General features: G+C 38.9%; 1 protein-coding gene across 2 annotated transcripts in view; it reads right to left on the bottom strand.

Annotated features, from left to right (window-relative positions):
* The window catches only part of ADAMTSL1 (ADAMTS like 1), a 454,178-nt gene that overhangs the window by 181,355 nt on the left and 246,259 nt on the right, over positions 1-26,564 (bottom strand). For both annotated transcript variants that reach the window (XM_056117099.1, XM_056117100.1), the window contains 2 exons: positions 25,175-25,476; positions 12,693-12,822 (listed from right to left, as the gene is read on the bottom strand). In XM_056117099.1, coding sequence (XP_055973074.1) covers positions 12,693-12,822; positions 25,175-25,476 — 432 coding nt within the window. The remainder of the gene's footprint in view (positions 1-12,692; positions 12,823-25,174; positions 25,477-26,564) is intronic.

Below are 26,564 nucleotides of genomic sequence, written 5' to 3'. Positions count from 1 at the left end.
ATAGGTATATGACCCCTCTCAAGATTTGGTTTCCTCTGTTGTAAAGCTGTGATAGGAAGAGTAAGTCTTCATAAAATTGTAGGAAAGATTAAAGAAAACAATGCATGTAAAATGATAGGCACTGTATTTGTCATATTATAAGCTCCCAATAACTAAAAGCTATTTGGGAAGACTGGAGCAATAGCACAGCGGTAGGGCATTCGCCTTACACGCGGCCAACATGGCCGACCCGAGTTCGATTCCTCCGCCCCTCTCGGAGAGCCTGGCAAGCTACCGAGAGTATTCGATATGCCAAACACAGTAACAACAAGGTCTCCAATGGAGACGTTACTGGGCCCGCTCGAGCAAATCGACGATCAACGGGAGGGCTTTACCTTACCTTACCTTATCTTACAAAATGTCCTAGATCAGCTTTAAACCATGGGTTGGGTTTCCTTTCTTTCCTACTTTTCTTTCCTTTCCTCTCTTTTGTATTACTTTCATTTCTTTCTTCCTGTATCTTCCTTCCCACAAGTACTAGATGAGACAACTGGTAAGGAATAGTAATACAGAAGTTTCCTGATATTGCCCTGACTAGTCACCAGCTTCTCTACTCTTCATGACACAGTTCTCATTTTCAGGACTCACATACCTCACAGGCCTGGCTTCTTTCCATCACATCACATACAAGACTTTCTAGGAACATATGGACTTTGTCTCCTCTGCTTTCATCATCTCATGACTGTTCTTGAAAAGCACAAACTTATTAGAATAGGTGTTAAAGTCATACGGTACTTCCAACAACAGCATCTTTTTTGGTAGGCTTGGTGGACTCCAGAAGATCTACCTTCTCCCTGTTTTTGAACTGCTTACGAGATCTTGCAAGGGCTAAACAGAAAACTGATCTCAGTCTAGATTCTAACCACACTTGTCCCTTTGTTCTTTTCCCATACCAGCTGGTTAAGAAACTACAAGACCAGGACCATCTTGGATAGTTCACTGAAAAAAGTATCTACCTTGCAATCATAAAGCTATGAGTTCAATCTCTGATACAATCCCACATGCTTTGAGTACCATCTGGGAGGTACTGATGCTTAGATCTGTGTTGTCACAACAAAATGTGTGTGTGATCTAGAAGCATATGCAAATGCCACAATTAAAGTGTGTGATCTCAAGACAAGCACTAAAACCAAGTGAGCAAGCACTGCAACCAAGGGTGTGAAAGTATTTCAACAACAAGAATAACAAAATTAACAAAAACAAAAAGTAAAGGGGAATACAATTTCAAAAATATAGTTAAAAATTTCGATGGCTATAAAATAATTATAGATATTATATCCAAAGGCTCCTTGAATAGGGAACTGAGAGAGATGAAAGACCCTAATTTCACTTTTTTCCATAAGAGACACACCCAGCAAATGCTCAGGATGCCTAGAGCCACTGCCAGTTATTCTTGGTCTGGTGGCATGAGTCTGAAGGGTTCTGCCCAGGCCCAGAGTGGTGGTGGTCTGACCTGGCAGAGCTTGCGGAACTAAACTTAGGGCCTTTCACATCCTCTACCACTTGACCTATTTCTTTGGCCCCAAGCTTCTACATTTCAAGCATCTACTACAGGAAGTAGAAACTGGTGAGTAATTTATATATGTAATTATTCTTATAATCACCCACATTCCCTTGTTATTGGGTGATTATCTTTGTTTTAAAGTTATGGGCAATGAAATCTTTTTTCCCCATTGTTTTGAGACAATAGGATAGCATTTTTAAAATTTGTTTTTCTATTTACTTATTTTTTATTTTAATGAATCACCGTGAGATGTAGTTACAGACTTACAAACTTTTATGATTGCATTCCAGTCAAACGTTTAAGTACTCATCCCACCACCAGTGCCCATTCTCCACCACCAATGTTCCCAGTATCCCTCTCCCACCCCCACCCCTTCCCACCCCCTGACTCTGTGTCAGGCACATTCCCTCTTACTCTCTCTGTCCTTTTGGGTGTTATGGTTTGCAATACAGGTATCAAGCAACCATCATGTTTGGTCCAAAGTTTGCTTTCAGCACGCATCTACTACCCCAAGTGATTCCTCCAACCATCATTTACTTAGTGCTCCTTTCTCCATCCCAGCTACCTTTTCTCACAGTGCATGAGATCAGCTTCCAAGCATGGGGTAATCCTTCTGACCCTTATTTCTACTGTTCTTAGTGCTGGTCTCCTATTATGTTACTTTATATTCCACAAATGAGTGCAGTCACTCAATGTCTGGACAATGAAATCTTAAGAGGTTCAATGAGGTGACTTGGGGGCCCAAAATAAATGAGGGAATCAACATGTATGTGACCTCAACAGTTATCCTGTCCATTCCTGGCACTTTCTAATTCCTGGTGGAAATATTTAGCCTTGACATTACCAAGTTGTTGGAAATTGCCTATTCTCAAGTGTTGACAAGATGCCTAGTAAGAAAGATATGGTGTCTGATTAAAGAAACTCATCCAAATAATGTAATGAGCTACTCATCTTAGCGGCATTTTCATCATCAAAGCAAACCATGGCCTCAGTACGTAGCACTAGTACCAGCTGTGAATAAATGTCAAGTTCTATACCCTCTGGGATGATAGAAAAAGAGGCTTCTCTTTGAATCACATGAGTAGCTTTCTTCAGCAGCCTGAAAAGCAGTTATCACTGCCCACTCAGGAATCAAAGCAGTTGTCACTGCCTATTCAGGAGCCAGTGCTGAGCACAGCAGCCTTCAGTTGTCATGGTTTGGGGTTGGTCTAGGCTCCTGGACAGTTACTCCCATAAGTGAGATTAAAAGGCCCATGAGAAAGCATCAGTGAGTCCAGGCACTGTATTCTTCTAATCATAAGCATTTTTTTCTTAGTCTGCCTGTCACTAACACAAACACCAAGAATCACCCAACCCACTAGAATAAAAGAATGAAAATAGGAAAAGGAACAACAGAGACAAGCACTAGGCAGAAGCGGGCCATAACCATGGCAGATAACCTAAGATCTACCTGACCCTGGGCTGGCGCCAAGACAGGAATAATATTTTTAGATGGATGAACTACTTCTGAACTGTGTCCCCCAGGTTACTGGGCACAAATCAGAGCATTCTCTTTTCCACTCCCTCATTGTTATGCTATTTAAACATCTCCCTTTCTCCACTTTGTCTTTTTCCTACTTTGTTTTCCAAGTTTAAGGAACACGGTGTTATAGCACATTTCTAACCCCAAGGCCAATAGAAAAGCTCTTGTCTCAAACCACAAACAAGGCTTTCTTTTAAAATTTCCAAAGAAATGCATCGGGTACACTTTGGCAGCAATAATTCTCATTTCATAGCTTTGGCCAAATCATTGCTTGACTTAAATTGTTGCTTCAGGATGTTAGAAAAGCTGAATTTAAGTGAAAATAATAAAAAAGAAAAAAAGTAGAAAAGATTTACTTTAAGTCTCCACTCTAGTTATGTGGACTGATGTGTAAGCTGGGAGGTTTGTGGACTATAAACCCCTATCTTTTATCAGCAGAAAGCTATCCAGTGGTTATATTCCCTTCTAAACAATGAGACTGATGAATGCAATCACTATGTCAGATCCTGGGATACTGATGAACACAAAAGTTGTTTAGTTTGATAACTATCTTTGGAAGGGCAGAACATAAAATATCAAAGACTGCAAGTTCCATGGCTTCTCTAGACCACTCACAAACTTTGGCTTTCCTGGATTCAGGTTTGTTTATCACTATATTCCCTGTGTAACATCCAGAATGTATTCAATAAATATGTATTCAATGTAGAGCAAATAAAGAAAATTCTATTCATCTTAAAGGGCACTACAAGTCCCTAAATTTAGGTGTGCTCTTAAAACTAAAGTGACTATACTTTTTCATATGAACAAACACTATCAGGGCAATATAACAATATTCACTATTTTTACAAACATCAGTAACTTTTAAAGGTTAATGCCTGAATGGTAACGATCATTTAAGCTTTTCTTATGAAAATGTAAGTCCCATTTTCTGTAGACTTCTCATAGCTTTTTAATTTATAATTAGAGACAGTATGCTTTGTAACTAATAGAAAAGCTTGGCCTTTGGGAAAAATCTGATTCAAAGCATTTTTCTTATAGAATTTGCTTTTTATGTCTTGAAAAGCCTTGCTTTTGTGGCTGATTATTATTCAAAAAATCACATAATATTGGCGCTGAGAGGGCCATGGTGATCATTCAGTTTTACTTATCATAACTTCTTTTTGTGATACCCTAAGTTGGGGTTATACTTCATGCCAGGTGAGTGGACAAGTTCAATTCACCTCATAATTATATGTTCAAACAAAATACTAACATATCTAGGACAAGAGGTCAGTATTATTTTCAATGAAAATATGATGGTGTAAGTTCAGACAGTGCACCACTTATCCATGAGAAAAAGTGTGGATGCCTTTAAGATGATGAAATCTAGCCATAGTTACCACTTTAGCTCTGTGGATAAGCAGTCACCATCCTATTTCTCAAGAGAAATGTGAATATTCTTCTTCTCTGTTTAGTTTTTCTCAGTGGCACACAATTGTCATTAGGACAGAGTCTAAACAACTTAACTAACATATTGAGCTACTCTGGAGCCACTCCCGCTCACTAACACTAGCTTCCATTTTTTCCCCTTTTCTTGTTCTCATGCTTTATTCTGTCTACAACGTGTCTCACTCTCCTCTTCACTTAGGTAGCTCCTATCTATATCTTACCATTCACCACAGGCATTCCCTCCTTCAAGAAGGCTTCCTTTAAACCCAGGCTCCCACAGAACCCTATATGTGCTTCACTTATACTAATTACAGTTTTGAAAATTTATGTCCACTAATTGGTAATTTTTGGGTTTGTTGGTGGTTTTTTTTTTTGAGCCACATCCACAGAGCTTAAAGCATATTCCTGGCTCTGTGCTCAACGATCACTCTTGGTGGTGCTCAGGAAACCATATGTGGTGCCAGGAATTGACACCACCTAGGGTGCAGCAAGATAAGCACCTTACTTGATGTTCTATTTCTTCATCCCCAACTGGTAACTTTTAAAGGTTGGATTTCAGTCTTTTAAGAATCTCTGGGAACCAAATACTGGTAGGTTTTTGTCTGTGAAGATGCTTAGGACAGTTTTATTTAATTAGAATACATAGTACTATCTACCTTAATTTTGATGTTGTAGAAGTTCATTTAAATGGTCTGTATAATTTTTTACCCATATTCCAAGAAGAATTATGGTTAAAGGAGGTTATCCTTTATGTAAGATACTAAGAAACTAGGGAAGATTCTTTGTTAGGACTTAATATAATGGACTTGTTTTATATAAATCCTGACATTATTTTCAGAAGGAATCCATCTGTTCTTTCTGGTGAAAAGCTTGAAAGTAGATCTAGTTTCTTGATTTTTACTCTAGATTTATACAACGTCTAAATGTATGCATACAAAGTGATTTCTTATACTATCAACTCATTTAACAGAGGTCTGAGGTTCATGTCACAGATGATATATTACCGTGGAAAGAGCTCTCTTTAGGAGAAATGGAGATCTAGACTCTGAGGAGGCAAATAGACATGCAACAACATTGATCCTTATCGATATATAAATGCTTTTGGATTGGGGAGAGTGGAGAGATAGTACAGCAGGTAGAGTGCTTGCCTTGCATTCAGCCAACCCATGTTCGATACCTGGCACCGCGTATGGTCCCCTGAGCACAGAACCAGGAGTAAACTCTGTTGGGTGTGCCCCCAAACAAAGAAATAAACAGAAAACAAAACAACAAAATGTTGCTGGGGTGATTCTGATAACTGGGCAGCATATTCCCAGATAGAAAAATAAAAAAGCCGCCATTGGACTAACAAGGTATTGCAGGGTTTCTCTATTGTAACTTGCTCATTAATAAGGGGGTGATAAAAAGAGGTGGCAGTGTTGAATGCATCTCAGTTTTACCAAAGAAGATGGCAACAGCAATCACATTAGAACCCCAAAGGCACCTAAAAGTGGCCTCTCAGTTTGGACTTGATTTCTGTGGATGCCAGTGAGCTTTAGTTGTGTGCCTTTCCTTTAAGTACCTAAAAGTTTGTATAGAAAGAGCCAAAATGCAACATATGGAAACTATGGGAGCACAGTAGAAGATAAACCAATATTCGGAGAGCATGTTGAAACTGTAACCCTTAAAAAACAACTTGTCAAAGGAGAAGGTGCCTACAAAGCCTTGAAAAAACCCATAAAATAAATTAATATGTGGTTGTGTTTAAAGGCAACACCTTCTGCACTATTTTTAGGCTAAAATTTAAAGAATGAGAGATTGGATATCACTTGCTGCTAGTAGGCATGGATTTTGTTAGTGTACAATAAAGGCAATTTGAAATATGCTTTTAAGGTGGAGACTTTGTGACCTTTAAGACATTTTTTTTCTTAACTCTTTCATGCCCAGTTTAGATTCACAAACTTCTTTTATACTTCGTGCTGGCTCTAATAATCATTCTAGAATTGAGAAAAAAGACTGGGGCAGGGGTAGGTGTGTGTGTGTGTGTGTGTGTGTGTGTGTGTGTGTGTGTGTGTGTGTGTGAGTGTAGGAGGGGGGTGGGGGGGCAGAAGCCAAGTACTGTTCCTGGAATTATGGGCTTTTTCTCCTTTGCTGTTTATCTATTCTCTACCACTCAGCTGTTCTCTGTTGCACAGAAATAAAAGTTTAGTTTAAAAAGTATGTTAGAACAAAGCTGCAGAAATTGCCTGGAATTTCCTTCATTTTCAGCCATCTGGCTTTCATTGCTTACTTCTTTCCCCTCCTCCACGTACGTTTACCAAATCTTTTCAACACACGCTGGCCAAGCTATCAAATGCTTATAATTAAGAACAGTCATATACTTTTTTTTTAAGGTAGTACTTTTTGACTTTTTTTGGCTTCTCATGTCATTGCTAGTAAAAACTAGAGAGATAGATAGTCAATAAAGCTCAGTCATTAAGACTTTGTTGAAAAAGGAGAAAATCTAATCAAATTTAAGTCCTGAATACAAAAACATGTTTCATTTCAAACAAAGAGTATTTTTCACCAAGAAATGAAATGGAAGGAGATTTTTTTCCTCAAGGCAACTATGATTCTGTTTTATAGATGAAAAATCTGAGGATTCCCAAAAGAAGTAGGACTTCAGAAAAGTCACAAAGTTAACAGTGATATAGGAGGAATTGAATGTTAGTTGGTTTTTATTTCAGTGGACTCTGGAATATACAAAATATTTAATACATATTATTAAGGAGGGCTGGAGCAATAGCACAGCGGGTAGGACGTTTGCCTTGCATGCAGCTGACCTGGGTTCAATTACTCCATCCCTCTCAGAGAGCTCGGCAAACTACCGAGAGTATCCCACCCCCACGGCAGAGCCTGGCAAGCTACCGCAAGCTACTGTGGCATATTCAATATGCCAAAAACAGTAACAACAAGTCTCACAATGGAGATGTTACTGTGCCAGGACAAGCAAATTGATGAACAACAGGACGACAGTGCTACAGTGACAGTGCAGTGCTATTATTAAGGAAACTCAAGTTGCCATATAATAGATATATACAATAAATTATACACACATATATTGCCCCATTTACAAAGGGAAAAACCTTATGTATGTATATAACTTCATGTTGTATATGCATGCATATATCTATCTATGACTATGTATGTGCACACATGCATACCGTTACACACACACAGAGTCATAGACAAAAGAAGGGTGTGAACAAGTGATTAACGGTGATGTCTTTGGGGAAAAGAAAAGAGTGGAATTGTGGAGCATGATAAAGGATAGTGTGGATATTTCTTATTCTGCGAGGCCTTTTAGAATTGAGATATAACTTATATCACACTATATTAGTTTCAGGTATAGAACATGATTTTTGTGTACACAGAAAGTAATTGCACAATAATTCTAGGTAACATATCCCACAATACATTGCTTAAAAATATTTTTCTTAATATAACTTTTAAGATCTAATCTTTGAATATATAATATAGTATTTAAATATATAATACATATTAACTATGCTCTCTATATTGTACTTTGCATCACCATTTGTTATTTATTTTAAACAAATTTGAGTTTTAAAGAATAAAGTATTAGTGTAATACTCAAAACTTTATTTTTTATTATCAGGGAATATTCATGACTCTGTGTTCAGGTGCAAGAAATGTGACCTGGACCTCCTGCATGCAAAATATGTGATGCAATCCATTGAATTATGTTTCAGTACCCCTCTAAAATTTTTATGAGGAAGAAGAGGAATCCCCTGCCCCCATGAATGGTCTTACCTCCTATTTAGATAGTTTTCATTTTAGTTAGCCTAATCCATCACTTAAAGGTGAACAGGGTAGTAGAGACTAAAATGACTAAAATGATTATTCTTCCTTGTAATGATATTTTCTTTGCTATCAACTTTGATGCAAAAATTTCAGTAGATGCTCACAAACAATGATGGTGATAATTTCTTCTGGCCAGTTATAGGCAAGGTTGTTAAGAGATTAACACCTGTCTTCAATACATTTTCCATTTCTCTAGACAATCAAATTCCTTCTTGGGTAATGCTAAATATTTATAAAACCTCTCCTGTGTCCCATCTGACTTGGGTAAAGCTTGCTGCCATATTTCTATTTGGGGAATATTTTGATGAACATTGCTGCTAACATAACAGGTTACTTATCCTTACGCCATGCTTTATATTGGTACAGCAAGTCCTTAATAGCAAGGTTTCATTCAACACTGTTTTGTCATAACGTTGAGAGAAAAAATAATCAGTCGTTGGCTGGAGTTTGAATGTTTGTGGCAGGTTTTACAAGCTCTCTCTACATCTGTGGGGTTTCCCCTGAACACTCTGATTCCCCCCCCACCTCCCACTCCCCTTCCCTTCCCTACCCTCACCCCATTTCATATTCCAGAGATGTGCACAGGACGTTCATGGATGTAGCTTAATGATCCCAGTCTGAATGGGCATGGCTTTGAGTAGGTCCAGCAATGGATGGGAGCCCTGTCCAGGGCTCAGCCCTGAGCTGACAGAACAGGCACTGATCATGCAGGAACTCTGAATGGGAATTTCCAAGTACATTGGAAATCAAATGAATATACTAATGAATATGAAATGTTAGTTGATATTAAAAGTGTTTGGGGTTTTTAGAAATTTAATCATATTTTTATGACCAGAAATATACATACAGGCACTGAACTCCTATTCATATCAAGTAGCCTATGGTAAAATTGGTTTCATTGTGTGTCATTTTAACTTAAAGTCATCATGTCTAAGAATCTGCAATGACCACAAATAAGTATGTAGGGTATTTAAAACCTTCAAATTAAAGAAGGGACTCTAATAATGACATTTTAAGCACCATCTGTGAATGGAAGAAGAAAGGGGATGGAGATGAGAAAGCTTTGGAGTCTTCTCAACTATCATTAATAATAATGTCTAAAACTCACTACGTGCATATTTGGCACTAGTATTTTATACTCATTTATTCAGTAAGCACTGAATATGTACCCATGGTTCAGATATTATGCTAGGCATAGTTGCATAGAGGGGAGGATTAAGACATAAAGATGGAAATAAAGATTTTAAAATATAATCTTGTTTTTAAGTGCCTTAGAACTGTGAAGGCAGTCCATGTGCCCTAGAACTGTGAAGGCAGTCCACATGTGATGTGTACACATGTACACACACATACACACACACACACACACACACAAGCTGGAATAATCAAAATAGCTCCCTGAGAACACACCCGTCCTAGTCTTCTGAATAACTAGGTGTGAGAATGTATTTGTTCAAACCTGGTGAAAGTTAGACATGTGCAGCTGATACAAACTTTTCCATTCCCATGGAGCAATTCAGTAAAAAGGAATCTTAATCTTACAAAGATTTCCCCCCGCACTCACCCCTGCCACCACCAGTTCCAACCTGTACACACACACACGAGAGAGAGAGAGAGAGAGAGAGAGAGAGAGAGAGAGAGAGAGAGAACCTGTTCTATAGTCTTTTGTATTCTCAGCATGATCCAATACCACTGACCACCCACAACAACAAAAAGCTTCTAACTGTTGAGAACAAACAACATTTTGGAAAAGCCACTCGTCTTATCTAAGAGCCTCCACACAGAGGCATGAGTGCAGTGACCAAGACTCAAAACATCATTTCTGTAAGTCTCATTAAAAATACTATGCCTTAAACACACACACACACACACACACACACACACACACACACACACACGGACAACAGCACAGATCAAGAGTACAAAACATAGTATATAGAAATTGGGTGCCCATCGGAGGACAGACCAAAATCAGCATGGAACCCTGATTTGTGAACATGAAGAGCAGTAAAAAAAAGACTTAAATTGATTCCATGTGAATAAAAGGTGTTTGGCAAAGCAAAACACTACTATGCCCCAGATAAACACATTTTCTCTTCAATGTACATCTTTCATTAATCTTCAGAAAGAGAGGTTAAAACCTGGGATATCATACACAATTATTTCACAGGAGATATATCTCTAAACATTTTTTTTAAAGACAAAAATTGCAGTTTTGATTATTGGGTGACAGAAGAAAAGAGTAAGTCATACAAGGTCACTGTACTTTGGCCCTCTTTGTTTTTTAAATTAGCATCACTATAGAATTGCTCAGCTGTGTATGGTGTCCTCCCTAAAAATCCTAGGTTGTGCCTAATAAAAGGACTGCCTCTCAGTCTGAAATTGGCTGGTAGAAAATAAAAAGCACTGAGTTTATCTGGAACAAATGCCTACGTCCAACAAGAGTCTTTATTCAGGAGTCCATACAAAGGTCAGAGAGTAAATCATATTTATTTAACGTAACCACAGCCAGTACTTTGTAGATGGAAACTAACATCTTGCATTCTATTCCCCCCTGATGTCCCAAAAGATTTGTGATGTCCCAGATTTTCCCAATTACCTAGGACCAGGTACTGATATCTCAGCAATACCTCAGCTCATCCCTGCATTTGGATGTCATTATAATGCAGGGATGTGGTTAGAAGATCCTTACGCTGGCCTTTTAAGGTAATCGGAACAGAAACATCATTACTTACCAGTAGAAAGCTGCAGCAGAAGCAATCTAATGCTCTGCCTATAGAACAATAACAAGTCATGGGATTTTTTTTGAGCAGGATGGAGTGATCTGAGGTCATCTAGTATACCCAAGTTGACTTTGCAGATGTGGCAACAGAATGGAGGGGCACCGGGCCAATGTCACAAAGCATATGAGTGACAGAGCTTGGACGTGAACTCAGCTTTATGATTTAGTAGCCAAGATCTTTGCAAACTGTCTATTCTATTGCATTCTTTTTTTTTCCTGTATAAAGTAACTATAGAAAAAGAGTAGGGGATTATACCCTTTGCCTATGTGGTGAGGTCTTAGGCTCACTCAATTGGAGAGTGGGAAGGTCTATAGTGAAGCTAATTATAAAACAAAGAGGGCCAAAAAGGCACAGAGACTTTTTGGCAGGAAATTTTTTAAAAAGTTTCTCAGGATTCCAACACTCTTTGGAATTTTGTTCATTTATTAATCCAGGTTTATAACTCCTTGACTCAATCTTACTGACTGAAGTTAGAGTACTCTTCAATTATTAGCTGACTGAAAATCTGGTACTAGCAGCATTCTTCACTCCTGCATTTGACAGGGGAAGTTAGGCCTGATATTCAAATTAATATATACAACAACTCTGGTAATCTTATCTGGGGATAGCTGAAATCTTGTATCTTCTAAGTCCCAAAGAAAGGCATCATCTACTTGGCTGAGAAATTAGACAAGCAACATCAGCTTGTCTAATTAACAGCAAACTGTTGTTAATTCCTGAATACCACTTGCTTCTCACGATATGCTTTGCAGGAACAAAAGAAATATCACTCAGAAACAGCATTCCCCTTCATGTCTAGGTTATAACCTTATCTCCTAACATTCTTCATTCCATCAATAGACTTGAAAGTGGGGCTTTGGTTTGTGAAATGTCTCTTTGAAATTATAATCATAAATGAGATGGTTTAGCTTCAACAGAAATCTGTTCCAAAAAAGTATCAGAAGGCAAGTCTCTCAAGACACCATAAAATTCTGTGGACTGAAGCAGTGATTGGATTGATTAAGACTCAAGGTTGGGTAATAATGAGACCCAGGCAGGGCTGAACAATGAAATGCTCTAATTGATTTTATGCATGTGGAATGACACACACACACATACACACACATACACACCCCAGAGCATACCATAATGAATCTGCATGCTGTGTGCACAGATTTCATAGTGCATCAATTTTACCACCCAGATGCTCCAGTTTCATGAACCCTGCAGTCCACAAGCCAATCCATTGCTGGTGTGAGGACTTGGGACAAAGGCTAAAAGGTGGCTGAGGCTATGAAGTCTGCGGTCAGTTCATATTCCCTTCAGGGCAAGAAGAAGTGCAACATACGCACATACCAGCCATGCCACAAACTTACTTCAGTGTAGGAGCCTCTGGACCTGAGCATGGCCACTGGGTTGGAATTCCAAAGCCCTGGTTTCAATTAAATTTAAGTGGATTTGACTAAAAGTTTGAACTGATGCTAATTGGTTTTCAAAACACCGGGCAACAAGAAGCTTTCTGGTTTTGCCCATGGACAGATGCACCCAGTTTTGAACATGCTTCTGGTAGCAGAGCAGGCAACTGCCCACTTACCTTGCTGGGCAGGGATCCAAGCTGCAGGATTTGAGGAGCTGGGGGGGCCGGCGGCTGGTCACGCACAGGTTCTCATCAGCAGGCTCCCGTGTCTGTTTGTTCAGGCAGCTCACCACAGCCTCCTGGACACCTGTGTACAAATCACACTGTCAGGCCGGAGTGGGCATGTGTGGGGTGATGAAGTGTAGACAAGGCAGCTGGTGGGAGGTCGCTGCGATCGACAGAACTTAAGCTGCATGTTAGAGGCAGCAGTGCGAAGCTTGGGACGGCCCATCTTGTCAAACATCACTTGATTTGGGAGCAAGCACACATAAGCTGTGCCTCGGGAAGCATGCCCCTCAAGGAGGACAACCACTAGAACTGCTACCAGAACTGCTGAAATGTTTTAAGAAATGTCACCAAGCAATATAGCTGCTAGAGCTGAAATATGGTCATGAATGCAGGAGAATAGGCCAAATAAATGGCCCCAAGACCTACACAGGTTATGCATACTATCATTTATTTATTTTATTTATTTTAATTGTTATTCGTTATTCGTCGATTGCCTCGAGCAGGCCCCAGTAACGTCTCTTTCATCCTAGCCCTGAGATTATATTCAAGGCTATTTAGGATAATGAGACCCATCATTGTTACTGGTATTTGGCATATTTGGTACGCCACGGGGAGTTTGCCAGACTCTGCCCTGTGGGCAGGCTACATTCGATAGCCTGCAAATTTTAATTGTAACATATCTTATTTTTTAAAATGGGGTCTGTCCAAACATGATTGCCACTCAGTGCCTCTCTTGCAAACCACAGGACCCCAAAGGAGAGATAGAGAACAAAAGGGAATGCCCTGCCACAGAGGAACAGTGGGATGGGGAGGATGGGGGGTGGGAGGGATGCTGGGACCCGTGGTGGTGGAGGATGGGCACTGGTGGAGGGATGGGTACTTGATCATTGTATAACTGAAACCCAAGCACAAAAATTTGTAAGTCTATAACTGTACCTCATGGTGTTTCACTAATAAAAAAAACAATTCAATTCACAAAAAAGGGGGTCTGTGGGGAGTTCCAGGGTATAGATATATATCCAGGAGTGGAATATCTGGTTATTTCTAGATTTCTTAATTTTTTTAAATTGTTGAGTCACCAGAGATATACAGTTACAGAGTTGTTCATGATTGGGTTTCATACAATATTCCAATATTCACCTCCACCAGTGTACATTTCCCATGACCAATGACTCAGTTTCCCCCACACTCCCCAGCCCCAGTGCCTGTCCCATATAGGCAGGCACTTTTTTTTTTTTATTAGTGAAACACCATGAGGTACAGTTGTAGATTTACAAATTTTTGTGCTTGGATCTCGGTCATACCACGATCAAATACCCATCCCTCCGCCAGTGCCCATTTTCCACCACCAGGATAATATCCCTCCCCCCCATCCCCCCATCCCCCCATCCCCCCATCCCCCCCGCCACTGTGGCAGGGCATTCCCTTTTGTTCTCTCTCTCCTTTTGGATGTTGTGATCAGCAAAAGAGGCATTGAGTGGCTAACATGTTCAGTCCAGTCTACTTTCAACCTGCATCTCCCCTCCTGGGAGGATCCTCCAAACACCCTCCACTTGGTGTTCCCCTTTCTATCTGAATTGTCCTTTCCCCTAGAATATCCTGCTGGCCTCTAAGTTATGGAGTAATTCTCCTGCTGTTGCTCTCAACTATTCTTGGGGTATTAATCTCATATTTTATTATTTTATATCCCCCAGATGAATGCAATCTTTCTATGTCTATCCCTCTCTTTCTGACTCATTTCGCTTAGCATGATACTTTCCATATTGTACCACTTGTATGTAAAGTTCATGACTTCATCTTTTCTAAGAGCTACATAGTACTCCATTGTGTAGATGTACCAAAGTTTCTTTAACCAGTCATCTGTTCTTGGGCACTCAGGTCTCTTCCAGTTTCTGGCTACTGTAAAGAGTGCAGGCAGGCACTTTTCTTCTTCTTCTCTCTCTCTCTCTCTCTCTCTCTCTCTCTCTCTCTCTCTCTCTCTCTCTCTCCCCTCCCCCCACCTTTTTGGGTGCTATGGTTTGTAATACAGGTAACAAAAGGTTGTCACATTTGTTCCTGTATCTACTTTCAGCATGCAGTTCTTATGCAGAGTGACCATTTCCAACTAGCATTGCCATGATGGTTCCTTTTCTATCCCAACTACCTTCTCCCCCAGCACCTGAGGCAGGTTTCCAATTGTGGACCTATCCTCCTGGCCCATGTTTTTACTATTTCTGGGTAAAATGAATGCAATCATTCTACGTCTGTCCCTCTTCTTCTGACTTGCTTTATTCAGCATGATACTCTTTATGTCCATCCATTTATAAGCAAATTTCATGACTTCACTTTTTCTAACCACTGCATACTATTCTATTGTATAGATGCACCACAGTTTCTTTATCCCGTCATCTGTTCTCTGGCACTTGGGTTGTTTCCAGATTCTGGTTATTATGAATAGTTCTGCAATGAACATAGAAGTGCAGATGACATTTCTGCTGTGTTTTTTGTGCCCCCAGAGTACATTGCCAAAAGTCATATTGCTGGGTCATAGGAAAGCTCAACTTCTAGTTTTTTGAGGAATACCTATATTATTTTCCGAAAGTGCTAGACAAGTCAGCATTCTCACTGACAATGAATGAGAGTCCCATTCTTCCCTCAATGGCACCAACACTGGTTGTTCTTGTTCTTTTTGATGTGTGTCAGAGTCTGTGGTGTGAAATATCTTATTGTTGTTTTGATTTGCATCTCTCTGATGATTAGTGATGTAGAACATTGTTTCATGTGCCTTTCAGCCATTTGCATTTCTTCTTTGAGGAAGTTTCTGTTTATTTCTTCTTGCCAAAAGGTTTGGAAGAATTCACTAGTAAATCCATCTGGGCCATGGCTTTTGTTTTTGGGGAGGCTTTGATTCCCATTTTAATTTCTTCAATAGTGAGAGGTCTGTTCAGCCATTCCAAATCTTCTTGGTTCATTCTTGTGAGGTTATTTGAATCTAGGAATTTATCCATTTCTTCGAGGTTCTCTATTTTTGTGGCATAAGGTTTCTCAAAGTAATCTCTGATGATCTTTTAAATTTCTTTGGTTTCTGTTGTATGTCTCCCCTTTCACTTCTGATTCTGTTTATTAGGGTTCTCTCTTTGTCTTTGTGAATCTTGGTAGTGGTTTATTGATCCTTTTTATTTTCTCAAAGAACCAGCTCTTAGTTTTATTGATCTTTTGGATTGTTTTTTTGGGATTCCAGCTCATTTATTTCTGCTCTATGTTTTATTATTTCCTTCCTCCTGCCTGGTTTGGGCTCCTTTTGCTGGTCATTTTCCAAGATCTTAAGCTGTGAAGTTAGATTATTTATGTGGGCTCTTTTTTCTTTCCTGATGTGCGCTTGCAGAACTATAAACTTTCCTCTTAACACTGCTTTTACTGTGTCCCACAGTTCTGGTAGCTCATATCTTCATTATCATTTGTTTCCAGGAAACATTTGATTTCCTCTTTGATTTTCTCTATAACTCACTGGTTGTTCAGTAGGGAGCTGTTTAATTTCTAGGTGTTTAATTTAACTATCTATTTCTGTGTGTGATTAACTTCTCTGTTCAGTGCACCATGGTCTGAAAAGATGGTTGATACAATTTCTATCCTCTTAATTTTATGGAGGTATATTTTGTGGCCCAGTATGTAAGTCTATCTTGGAGAATGTGCACTGGAGAAGAATGTGTATTTGGGGATGCAAAGCCATATATATAGTATATACACACACATATCTCCTAATCCCCTTTCTTCCATTTCTCCCCTCAAATAAAGTGTTTCCTTGCTGAACTTTAGTCTAGTTTATCTATCAAGAGGTGACAAAACAATGTTGAAGTCTCCAACTACTATTGTGTTGCCATTAATGCATTTCTTCAAATCTATTAGTAGTTGTTTTAAAGTACTTTGCTGCTCCCTCATTTGGTAAATATACATTTAGGAGTATGAGATTTTCCTGATGTATAGATCCCTTGATAATTAAGAAATGACTTTCACTGTCTCTTATAACCTTCCTAGCTGAAGTTTGAAACTAGTATGGCTTCCCCTGCTCTTCTAAGGGGGTTGTTTGCTTGAAAAATTGTTTTCAAGCCATTGATTTTGAATTTGTGTTTGCTCTGCCTGTTCAAATATGTTTCCTGCAGGCATCAGAGTGTTGGGTTCAATTTCCTAATCCATCCCGCTATTCTGTGTCCCTTAATTGGTGCATTTATTCCATTAACGTTGAGAGATTATTGTTATGTGGTTTTGTAGGTTTTTCCATCTTTCTGCTGAAGTTTAGTATATTACTGGGGCTTGTCTTATCTTAAAGTAGCCCATTTAGTTCTTGTAACAATGATTTTGTGTATGCAAAGTCTGTAAGTTGTTGTTTATCTGTGAAGTTATGTATTGTTCCTTCAAATATGAGTAAAAGTCTGGCTGGATAATATATTCTGGGTTTATTTCATTGAATTTTTTCACTATATCCCACCACTGTCTTAGGTCCCTGAGGGTTTTATCTGATAAGTCTGCTGTAATTCTTAAAGATGCTCCTTTGTAAGTAATTTTCTTCTTTGATCTTGCTGCTTTCAGTATTCATCTCTACCTATGGTTTTTTTTCTACCTATGGTTTTTGTTATTCTGATTAGGATGTGTCTTGGAGCAATTTTATTTGGATTTCTCTTAGCTGGTACTCTTCGGGCTTCCTGGATCTAGATGCATACACTCTTCAGCTCTGGGAACTTCTAAGCAATGATGGCTTTGACAGTTGCTCCTTCATCAGGGTTTTCTTCCTGCCTCTCTGGAACCCCAATGATTCTTATATTATTCCTCTTGAATTCAGCCTGATGTTCTCCTGTCATCTGTTGGTTTATATTGGGGCTCTTTTCCATCTTCTATTATTGTCTGGAGATTCTCTGCACCTCATTTTAGCACACTGACTCTGTTTTTCATTTCACCTACCAAGTTTGTCATTTCTGCTTGTTATTTTCATTTGTGTTTTTCTAATTTCTGTTCTCATATCTACTTGTATTCTATTGGCTGTGTTTTTCATCGTTTCTTTGACCTATTTATGCATCCTTAATAGTTCCATTCTAAATTCCTTGTCAGAGAGATTATGTAGCTCATTATAACTGGTTGGATTATCTGGGCTAGCAACTTGACTAACTAACCCTGTTGGGTTCATACGTTGCTTCACCATTGCAACCTTTGCAGTTTGGAGTAGTTTCTTGTGTGTTGTTGTGTGGTTAGGAGCCTACAGTTATGATGTCTTTGTTCATTTACAGTGAGTTATGGAGAGGTGAAGAAATGTGAGGCCTGGTACCTCTAATATAGAATATATAAAAATTAACTTCTTTGCATAGATGTGCTAATGCAGTAGCTTGGTTTTGGGGTTAGATTTTAGAGGGACACCATGAGAGATGGTTCTGTGGGAGAAAGGATACAGGATCCAGCTGCTAGGTTTCCCTTTGTGTAGGTACTAGAACTTTGGGCTGGGGAGGTACACATTATCTTTTAATGAACAGGAGATTTTTGTGCAAGGGAAATCTAAAGATACATTTTAATATCCAAATTTCTACAAATTGCTGTGCTTCTGGGGTCTTTACTGCTTTTCTTTTTAGTCCGGTTGTTTTCTGTAGTGACCCAGGGAAGTTCTGGAAGTTTGAACAAGAAAAAAAAGTAAACGAGGCACATAATTGTCCCCATCTTCTCTGCATGAATAGAAACAATCTTCTTTACAACAGAAAACAACATTTCAAGTGACATCTGTGTGCCCCTTAGTCAGAGGGTACCAAGTTGGGATCTGTTCTTATAAGGTGGAGTGTGGGATCCTTTGCTGAGACAATTGTGGAATAAAGAAATCTTTAATCAGGCAACTCTATGAGAGACATCTCATTCTTCCTAATTCTCTTTTTTTTAATTAGTGAAACACTATGAAGTACAGTTGTAGACTTACAAATTTTTGTGCTTGGGTTTCAGTTATACAATGATCGAGTACCCATCCCTCCACCAGTGCCCCTTCTCCACCACCCCTAATCCCAGTATCCCTCCCACCCCCCATTCCCCCAATCACACCCTGCCTCTGTGGAAGGGCATTCCCTTTTGTTCTCTCTCTCCTTTTGGGTGCTGTGGTTTGCAAAAGAGGCATTGAGTGGCAATCATGTTCGGTCTATAGTCTACTTTCAGCATGCATCTCCCATCCTAGTTTTCTACAGTAAAAATTCCACAAAGAATAGAGGGCCAGTCAGGTACAGAATCTAAGAGTTTGATGTGCATCTTAAACACTGTCAAGATCCATGAGGCATACATTATTTTCATATAACTTTTTCATATAAATTTTCATTTTCATATAAATAAACTGAGATTTAATGTAAAATGATGTTCTAAAGTCCTATGGTTGATAAATGGTGAAGTTGTGTGTGTTGGACCTTAGCACTGGAGCTTTAATGATGAATGGAAATAATATTTAAAAATTCAAAGAGGTCAAATAGTGGAAGTGAATGGAAGGGTTCTATTAACAGTGTTGGATAAATATTGGCACTTTGGTGATGGATGTGGAATAGTATAAATGTACCCCTAAAACCTATAAATATTTATGCTCTTATTATATCAGTATTTTTTTAAATACAGAGAGTATTATATCTGCTGGAGAGATCCAGAAATAGCATAGATATTTGTCTGGAGTCATTTCAGAAGATTTAAATCTCAAAAACAGATTAGAGAGAACAATCTTATATACCTTGGTTTTCGTCACACATTGTTATATATATTTAAAGATAACTGCATCTAAAGATATTTGTTAAATATTTCTTTAATTTATATTTAATGCATTTAAATTTTGTGTTTATAGCTGCATTGCTTCACAAATTACTACCTAATATAGTATTATAGTAATATAGTACCAACTAACTCATCACTGTCCTGTTGCTTCCCTTTTGCCACCTGCCCTATATTTTACCAAAAATTTGTCAAGTAAATTGGCAAACATGTTCTGTTGATGTTACATTAACTTCCTTTTCTCAGCATGATCATCAATTTTTACTTTTGTTTTTTATTATTGAGATAACATTGGTTTATAAGACTATATATGTTTTAGGAACACATACACATGTATATGTAGAGTACTCAGATTAAGAATCAGTAGATGTCACTTCGACTATACATAGCACCAGGAGGATTACTCCATAACTTAGAGGCCAGCCGGGTATCCTAGAGGAAAGGGCTATTCAGATAGAGAAGGGAGCACCAAATAAAGGATGTTTGGAGGATCCTCCCAGGAGGGGAGATGCATGTCGAAAGTAGACTATGGACTGAACATGTTTGCCACTCAATGCCTCTTTTGCAGACCACAACACCCAAAAGGAGAGAGAGAACACAGGGGATTGCCCTGCCACAGAGACGGGGGGATGGGGGGATGGGGGTGGGAGGGATATTATCCATGGTGGTGGAAAATGGGCACTGGTGGAGGGATGGGTATCTGATCATTGTATAATTGAAACCAAAGCACAAAAAATTGTAAATCTACAACTTTAAAAAAAATAAAATAAAATAAAGGGGGAAAAAAAAAAGAAAAAAAAATGTTTAACAGAGTTGAAATACCAAAATCTAAAAGCAACTCATTTTCTTTGATAAGTCTTGATGTTTCATGCCCATTTAGGAACAATGCCAAAATATTAATTTATTCAAATATTTAAGAACTATGCAACTGCCAATACCTTGTTGTCATATTAAATACTGTATGCTCTGTAAAATCTTGGGATTGTGTTATATTCCCCATCAATGCATTATTAGACCAGGAAAATAATGGCAATCAAATAGGGAGAAAATGATGGATATAGACACTTATCAGACACTTATCAGAACTCACAGTGCCTGAAAGTTTAGATTGAAAGTAGAAACTGGAAAATAAATAAGCTCTTGTCTATTGGAAAAAAAAAAAAAAAGAATCAGTAGAGAGTTACTAAATTCCACTAGGTTTCTTGCATCATTGTCTAGAGTCATGGGGGTCATATGTCTTGCCCTTTAGTGGTGCTGAGAGTGGTGGGGAAACTAAGGACAGAGCTCTGTCATAATTGACCATCTGGAACCATCCTGCTTGTCAACACACAATGTGTGTGTATGTGTTTGTATGTGTGCATATATATATAATATCTATATAATATCTATGTCTATATCTACCTCATACCCCAATCCACCAATCTTCCAATATTCCTGCACTACAATCCACTGGATAACCTAGATCCTTGCTTCTTCCTCTCTTTTGATAACCTCAGTTCTGTGGTCAGAACACAAGAGTTCAGCAAGATCACCATTAAAATAACGTAAATCCATACCCCAAAATGTGCTTGAGAGGCTCAGTGGTGCTTTCTATGATTATCATTCAAGGGCTCATGGTTCAGTGCAAGGATCTGAGGATATAGTGCTGCTCAGAACCTGGACATTTGAGGTTTATGCAGGCCATCCCACCAGTACTTAGGGGCACCCAGAGGTGCATCTGGAGATGTCTGGTGAACCATGTGATTTTGGGAATTGAACTTGGGTTGACAACATGCAAGCCATGTGCCTTAATCCTTTCACTATTTCTCCTGCTCCTAAAAAAGATATTTTAAAACCAAACTCCAAACTGCCTTTCATCCTATTGTCTAAAAAAATTCAAACCTAAAAACAAAATCAGCCATGACATTTAACCTCTGGCTATGATGGCACCCTCTATATTGTTTTAATTTTTAATAGGCTTTTTATGAGATTCAGAACTAATTTAAATATATCTTGGCCAGTTAAGGGTGGAGCATTAAAGATTCACTCTCAATATTCAATTTATTCCATCATATTCTATAATGCTGACTTCAGGGCGTTCTCCTCGTTGCAGCTGAGAGGAGTCATTTGAAATTCATGGTATGCTAATATAGCAAACATTATACACAAAAATGTTGATGTTATTAGTTATTCCTCCCACTGGAATATTCTGGCTTTATTAAGGTAATGATGACAGGCATTGGATAGAGCTAAGTAGGCCATACAGAATCTAGAGCAGTGGTTATGTTGGACATTAGTTTTCAATTCATTTGACTACTTGGTAGTGTTCAAGCAAAAGTAGTGTTTCTAATGAAATATATTTTGGCTTAAGTTAGTGATTGAAAACCATATGAAATTTAGAGGATGATCCTGAGGCAGAAAGTGACCACAGGGCTTGAAAGTGCTTGCTTGGGTACCTGTGAGATACATAAATGAAGGAATCTCTTTCCACTTTGTGAATGCCTTATTTATAGAATTTAGGTCCTTCAGAGAGAGCAAAATGAAATTTGGGAATCTCTACTTTAAAGCAACACAGAGGGGCTGGAGCGATAGCACAGCGGGTAGGGCATTTGCCTTGCACGCGGCTGACCCGAGTTCAATTCCCAGCATCCCATATGGTCCCCCGAGCACCACCAGGAGTAATTCCTGAGTGCATGAGCCAGGAGTAATCCCTGTACATCGCCGGGTGTGACCCAAAAAGAAAAAAAAAGCAACACAGAACACTTGCAGAAGTATGATATAGTAGGTCTTCAAATAATATCACTTTAATTGCCATTTAGTTACAAGAGTGAGGGGAAAAAAAAACCCTGGCTAAAGTTGAACTAAGTGACTTTATTTGAAGACCTGGTTCTGTTACACATTATGTTGCTTACAGTTATAGTTTCCAAGAGCTTCTCATTCTTATACTTGTCAGGTCTTACTTCACTTAACAGTTATGAGTGTTCCAGTTATTTGGCTTTCTTGACAGAAGTAAAAATGAGTAAGGAATATTAAGAGAAAAGGAGAAAGAGGTTTAAGACTTCCCTTTTCATTCCTGCTGAAGTGAATTTCAAGTTTTCCCTCACCTAGATTTTAGTGTTGGTTTTATCTTCTAGGAGCTCAAAATAATAAAACTATTTAGTTTTAAATCTGCTCTCCTTGACCACATCTATTTATTCACACACATAAAATTAAAGTATAACAAGGAGATGATAGTGGCACACAGGACAAAGATTTGAATGGTTTAGGTTGACTTTCAATCTTCCAGAAAATGGGATTTTCAGTATTTATGTCTCCCAGCATAGCATAATTGTTACATGATATTTGATGACAGTTTGGGAAATGCAGCCACTAACTGCAACCTAAATTACTAACTAGTTCCTTCTGGTTGCTACCTTTGTTAGGTGAAAGGTTATTTTTGTGTCTATCCAATTTCATCTCTTGAGATTGAAAAACAATAAAATTAGCCCAACCAGTCTTACAATCCAAAATTGATTTAAAATCTTTCTGCTAATCCTGTATGTTTGGGGACTGACTTCAGTAAGAATGATTAAATATATATATATAAATTTATATTAAATTTATATATATATAAAACCTTGTGGGCTATATTTTGGTGAAAGATTATAGTGAATAATACAATAAAATGTTATTGCGAAACAATGACTTCAAAACATACATGTCCCATACACAGAAATAATTTTTAGTGTGCACGGACATCATATTGACTGTATAACTCATGTATATTTTCATCACTTAGGAATTTTCAACTCTAACATTTTAGGTATAGATATATTACTTTGGCACAGGGACATAGTTGTAGGTAAGTGCACAACTGTTGACAGTTAAAGATCTAAGGTATCTCAGAAAGTTTTATCATTGCCTTGGTAGAGGGGATGTTACAATTTCTATTATACAAGGATGCTCTGTTCCTACAGGCAGAGATTAATTGTCAGCAAACATCCAAAATTTTATTCCAAAATCGATACCTTTTGAAAACAGTAAAAATTAATTACATCCCACATATTCTCTACACTGAATTTTATATCCTCAGTTGATTGGCAGAATGGATACAATCTTAAAGAAAAAGGTATCTGGTTATTTATTGTTCCATAACTGCCTCTATTTTTCCATCTGCTCATAAAGTTCCAGGCTTGCCTTGTAACTGAGAACCATAACTGAGTGACCATACATAATTTTTTTGAAAGCACATTCTTTTTAGTCTACAGATAAAGACTATTCAACTCAGGTGAGCATGGAAATTTGGGGTCAGAATCAGATGGAAGAATTTAAGTTTTAAAATAACAGGGTTTTTCAGGAAAACACTTCAGAATTACAAGATCTGCAATGGGAAGACTTAGAAACAAGACTCTCAAAGTCAAAATTATTACATGCTTATCAAAGGATCTAATGAAGAAAACTGATTGTTTGCTAGTGGTTGTTCCAAGATTCATTTCTTTTCAACTGTATGTGAACAAATAAGGCACATTTATTTTTATATTTTCAAGAATGACAACACATGCCTTTTTAAATAAATTTCAAAAAATGTCATATGTTCTGGTTTAGAAAATAGTTTGGGAAAATATATATTACACCAGTTAATAAGAAATTTTGCTGGGAAGTTGGGAAAGCAGAACCTTAACATGCCAAGAGGGGTTAATGATAGCCAGTGAGAGGAATTTGGCAGGGAATCAGCCAACATTTCCTCACCTAAAAGTCTCTTTTGGGAATAGATATGGGAGACGGTGGCAATCTGAATTTAATGTATTTTCTATAGTGCTAAGAGAGACTGTAATCTTGAAAAATGAATTGCTGATTTAATGCTTTCCTCTCCCAATATAATTCTGTTCAGAACACCTGAAATAATCATTCACTCTGTTGTTATCACCAATGCAATATACCTAAAAGAAATCAGTTCAATACACACGAGAATATCCAACTTTAGCTAAATAATAGTCACAACAGGAAAGTCTCAGGAAGCAAAGCCTCAGAAATTGTCTAAGTGCTTGAAGAAGCATGATAAGATGGGAAGAGTCGAGAGAGAGAAATAACTAGTAGGCTGAGGTCCAGTTACCACTCGCTAGCTATGTGAGCTCAACTAAGTCATTTGGCTTATTTGCCTCTTAGTTTGCTCATTTGTAAAACGGCAGTGAGATCAGACTTCCGCCTTTAAACTCCTTCCCAGTTCCAGGCAACCATAGTGTTAATTATCCCTGACACACCCTTGCCCTTTATAAATAGATATTTCCTTGGGAAATCAGTTAGGTAAACCTGTTCCTGGGTATAGTAGTGTTTTGTCATCTTGGGTCTTGGTTCGTATCACAAGCACTGAGGCAAGGACATAGATAAATAAAACTGAATGCTGAGAGCATTGCCAGGTCAGTGTCAACGTTCTTTCTCAGTCAGCTGTACTCAGATATACTGCAAAACATCGAAATGACAACTGCGAGTAAAAGCATTAGTTGTGTTGGCCACTTACGGCTGACAGCCTGAGAGCCACTCAAGCCCAAAGAGAAATACATCTGTGTTTCATTCAGCATGCTTTACATCTAGGATGCCTTCCCTTCCCTCCCCCATCATTCTTAGTGCAGAGGCAGTCACGTGACACAGTGCCTGCAGGGAGAGTAGGGACAGAAAAAGTCTAGATGGCAGTGGGGATCTGAGGCAGAGTGCCCCTTTCTTACCTCCTCCACATGACTCAGAGCACTTGGTGAAGCCCTCATACTCCCAGTCATACAGCTCATCAAAATCTTGCAGGCTACTGAAGAGACTATCAGTATCTTCCGGGTGAAACTCAGGAATGTCCCCATTGCACGGTCCTGCATAACAGGCGCGCTGGGATGCCGGCTTGGGTCCTTCACATTCATCAACAGGCAGGTCAGCCACAGACTGGGAAAAGGACAGGAGAACCTGGCACCTGACCATTCGCACTTGGGTCCCCACACCACAGGTAACTGTGCAGGCCGACCAGGCCTCTGGGATGAACCTGCATTTGGCAAACAGAGAAGAGGATAAGATGAGAAGCCCCAGGCAGGAAGGAGACTGTGAGGGTCGTGAACAGTCGCTTCCCACCTGCCACCACTGCCCAGTGCTGTGCCAGGAGGTGCTCAGGGCTCTGCCACCCTGTCCTGTGATGGGCACTCCTGCTTTGTTTATGACTCAGTTGCCTGTTTCTGGATCGGATGCTTGATGTTATACGAACTCGCAGCTGTAATGCATTTCCGTCGCAGGCAGCCTGCTTTTTCTGTTTGGTTTTGTGTTTGCCACAATGGAAGTGCTTGAGAGCAGGGAATTGGTGGTTTCTTTCTCTACCTTAAATCCCAGCACTTGTGCCTCCTGCCCAAAGCTATTCTTACAGTGGCTAATACTGATACTAAAAACTATAACAAAAAAAGCCCTTGGAGATATTTAAGGAAGTTTTTTCTTGGTTTGTTTTTTAAGTCTGGATCACATATTCTGTAACTTTGCTTTTCTGTTCAATGTGCTACTCAAGATTTATTTATATGTATAAAGAGATTTTTTTTTTTAAAGTTTCCAAGAATGGAGCAAAGTCTTATTCCTCACACATTCTTTGAATTGTCACGGTCCTCCTGTTGTTCATCGATTTGCTTGAGCGGGCCCAGTAACGTCTCCATCGTGAGACTTGTTACTGTGTTTGGCATATTGAATACGTCACTGGTAGCTTGCCAGGCTTTGCCATGCGGGCGAGATATGCTCAGTAGCTTGCCATGCTCTCCGAGAGGGGCGGAGGAATTCTTTGAATTAGTCTGGACTAATTCTTTTTATATCATAGAGAAAAGATGTGCTACAAGTTTAAATCCACAGGCATGTCACAGTAAATGAGACATTCATATAGTTTGCTCAACCGTCTCTACTGTCCCCCCACCCCACCCCTCATCCCCCAAGGGAAGCCACAGTAGTGGGAATGGGACTTTGCCCTGCATTTCTCTAGAATGTAGGCCAATGTTCAAATCTAGAAAGGTTGTTTCCCTCCCAGTGATCAGCAATGATTATGACTGCAATGACCTTGAGTGGGGCCCTAGGGAAGAAAGCCCAGAGGGAACTGCTAAGATT

The sequence above is a fragment of the Sorex fumeus genome, unplaced genomic scaffold, assembly GCF_029834395.1.
Source record: "Sorex fumeus unplaced genomic scaffold, SorFum_2.1 ptg000034l, whole genome shotgun sequence".
In the NCBI taxonomy this organism is placed as follows: domain Eukaryota; kingdom Metazoa; phylum Chordata; class Mammalia; order Eulipotyphla; family Soricidae; genus Sorex; species Sorex fumeus.
The sequence above is the reverse complement of the archived record's forward strand: the minus strand, read 5'-3'. Positions and strand labels throughout refer to the sequence as shown.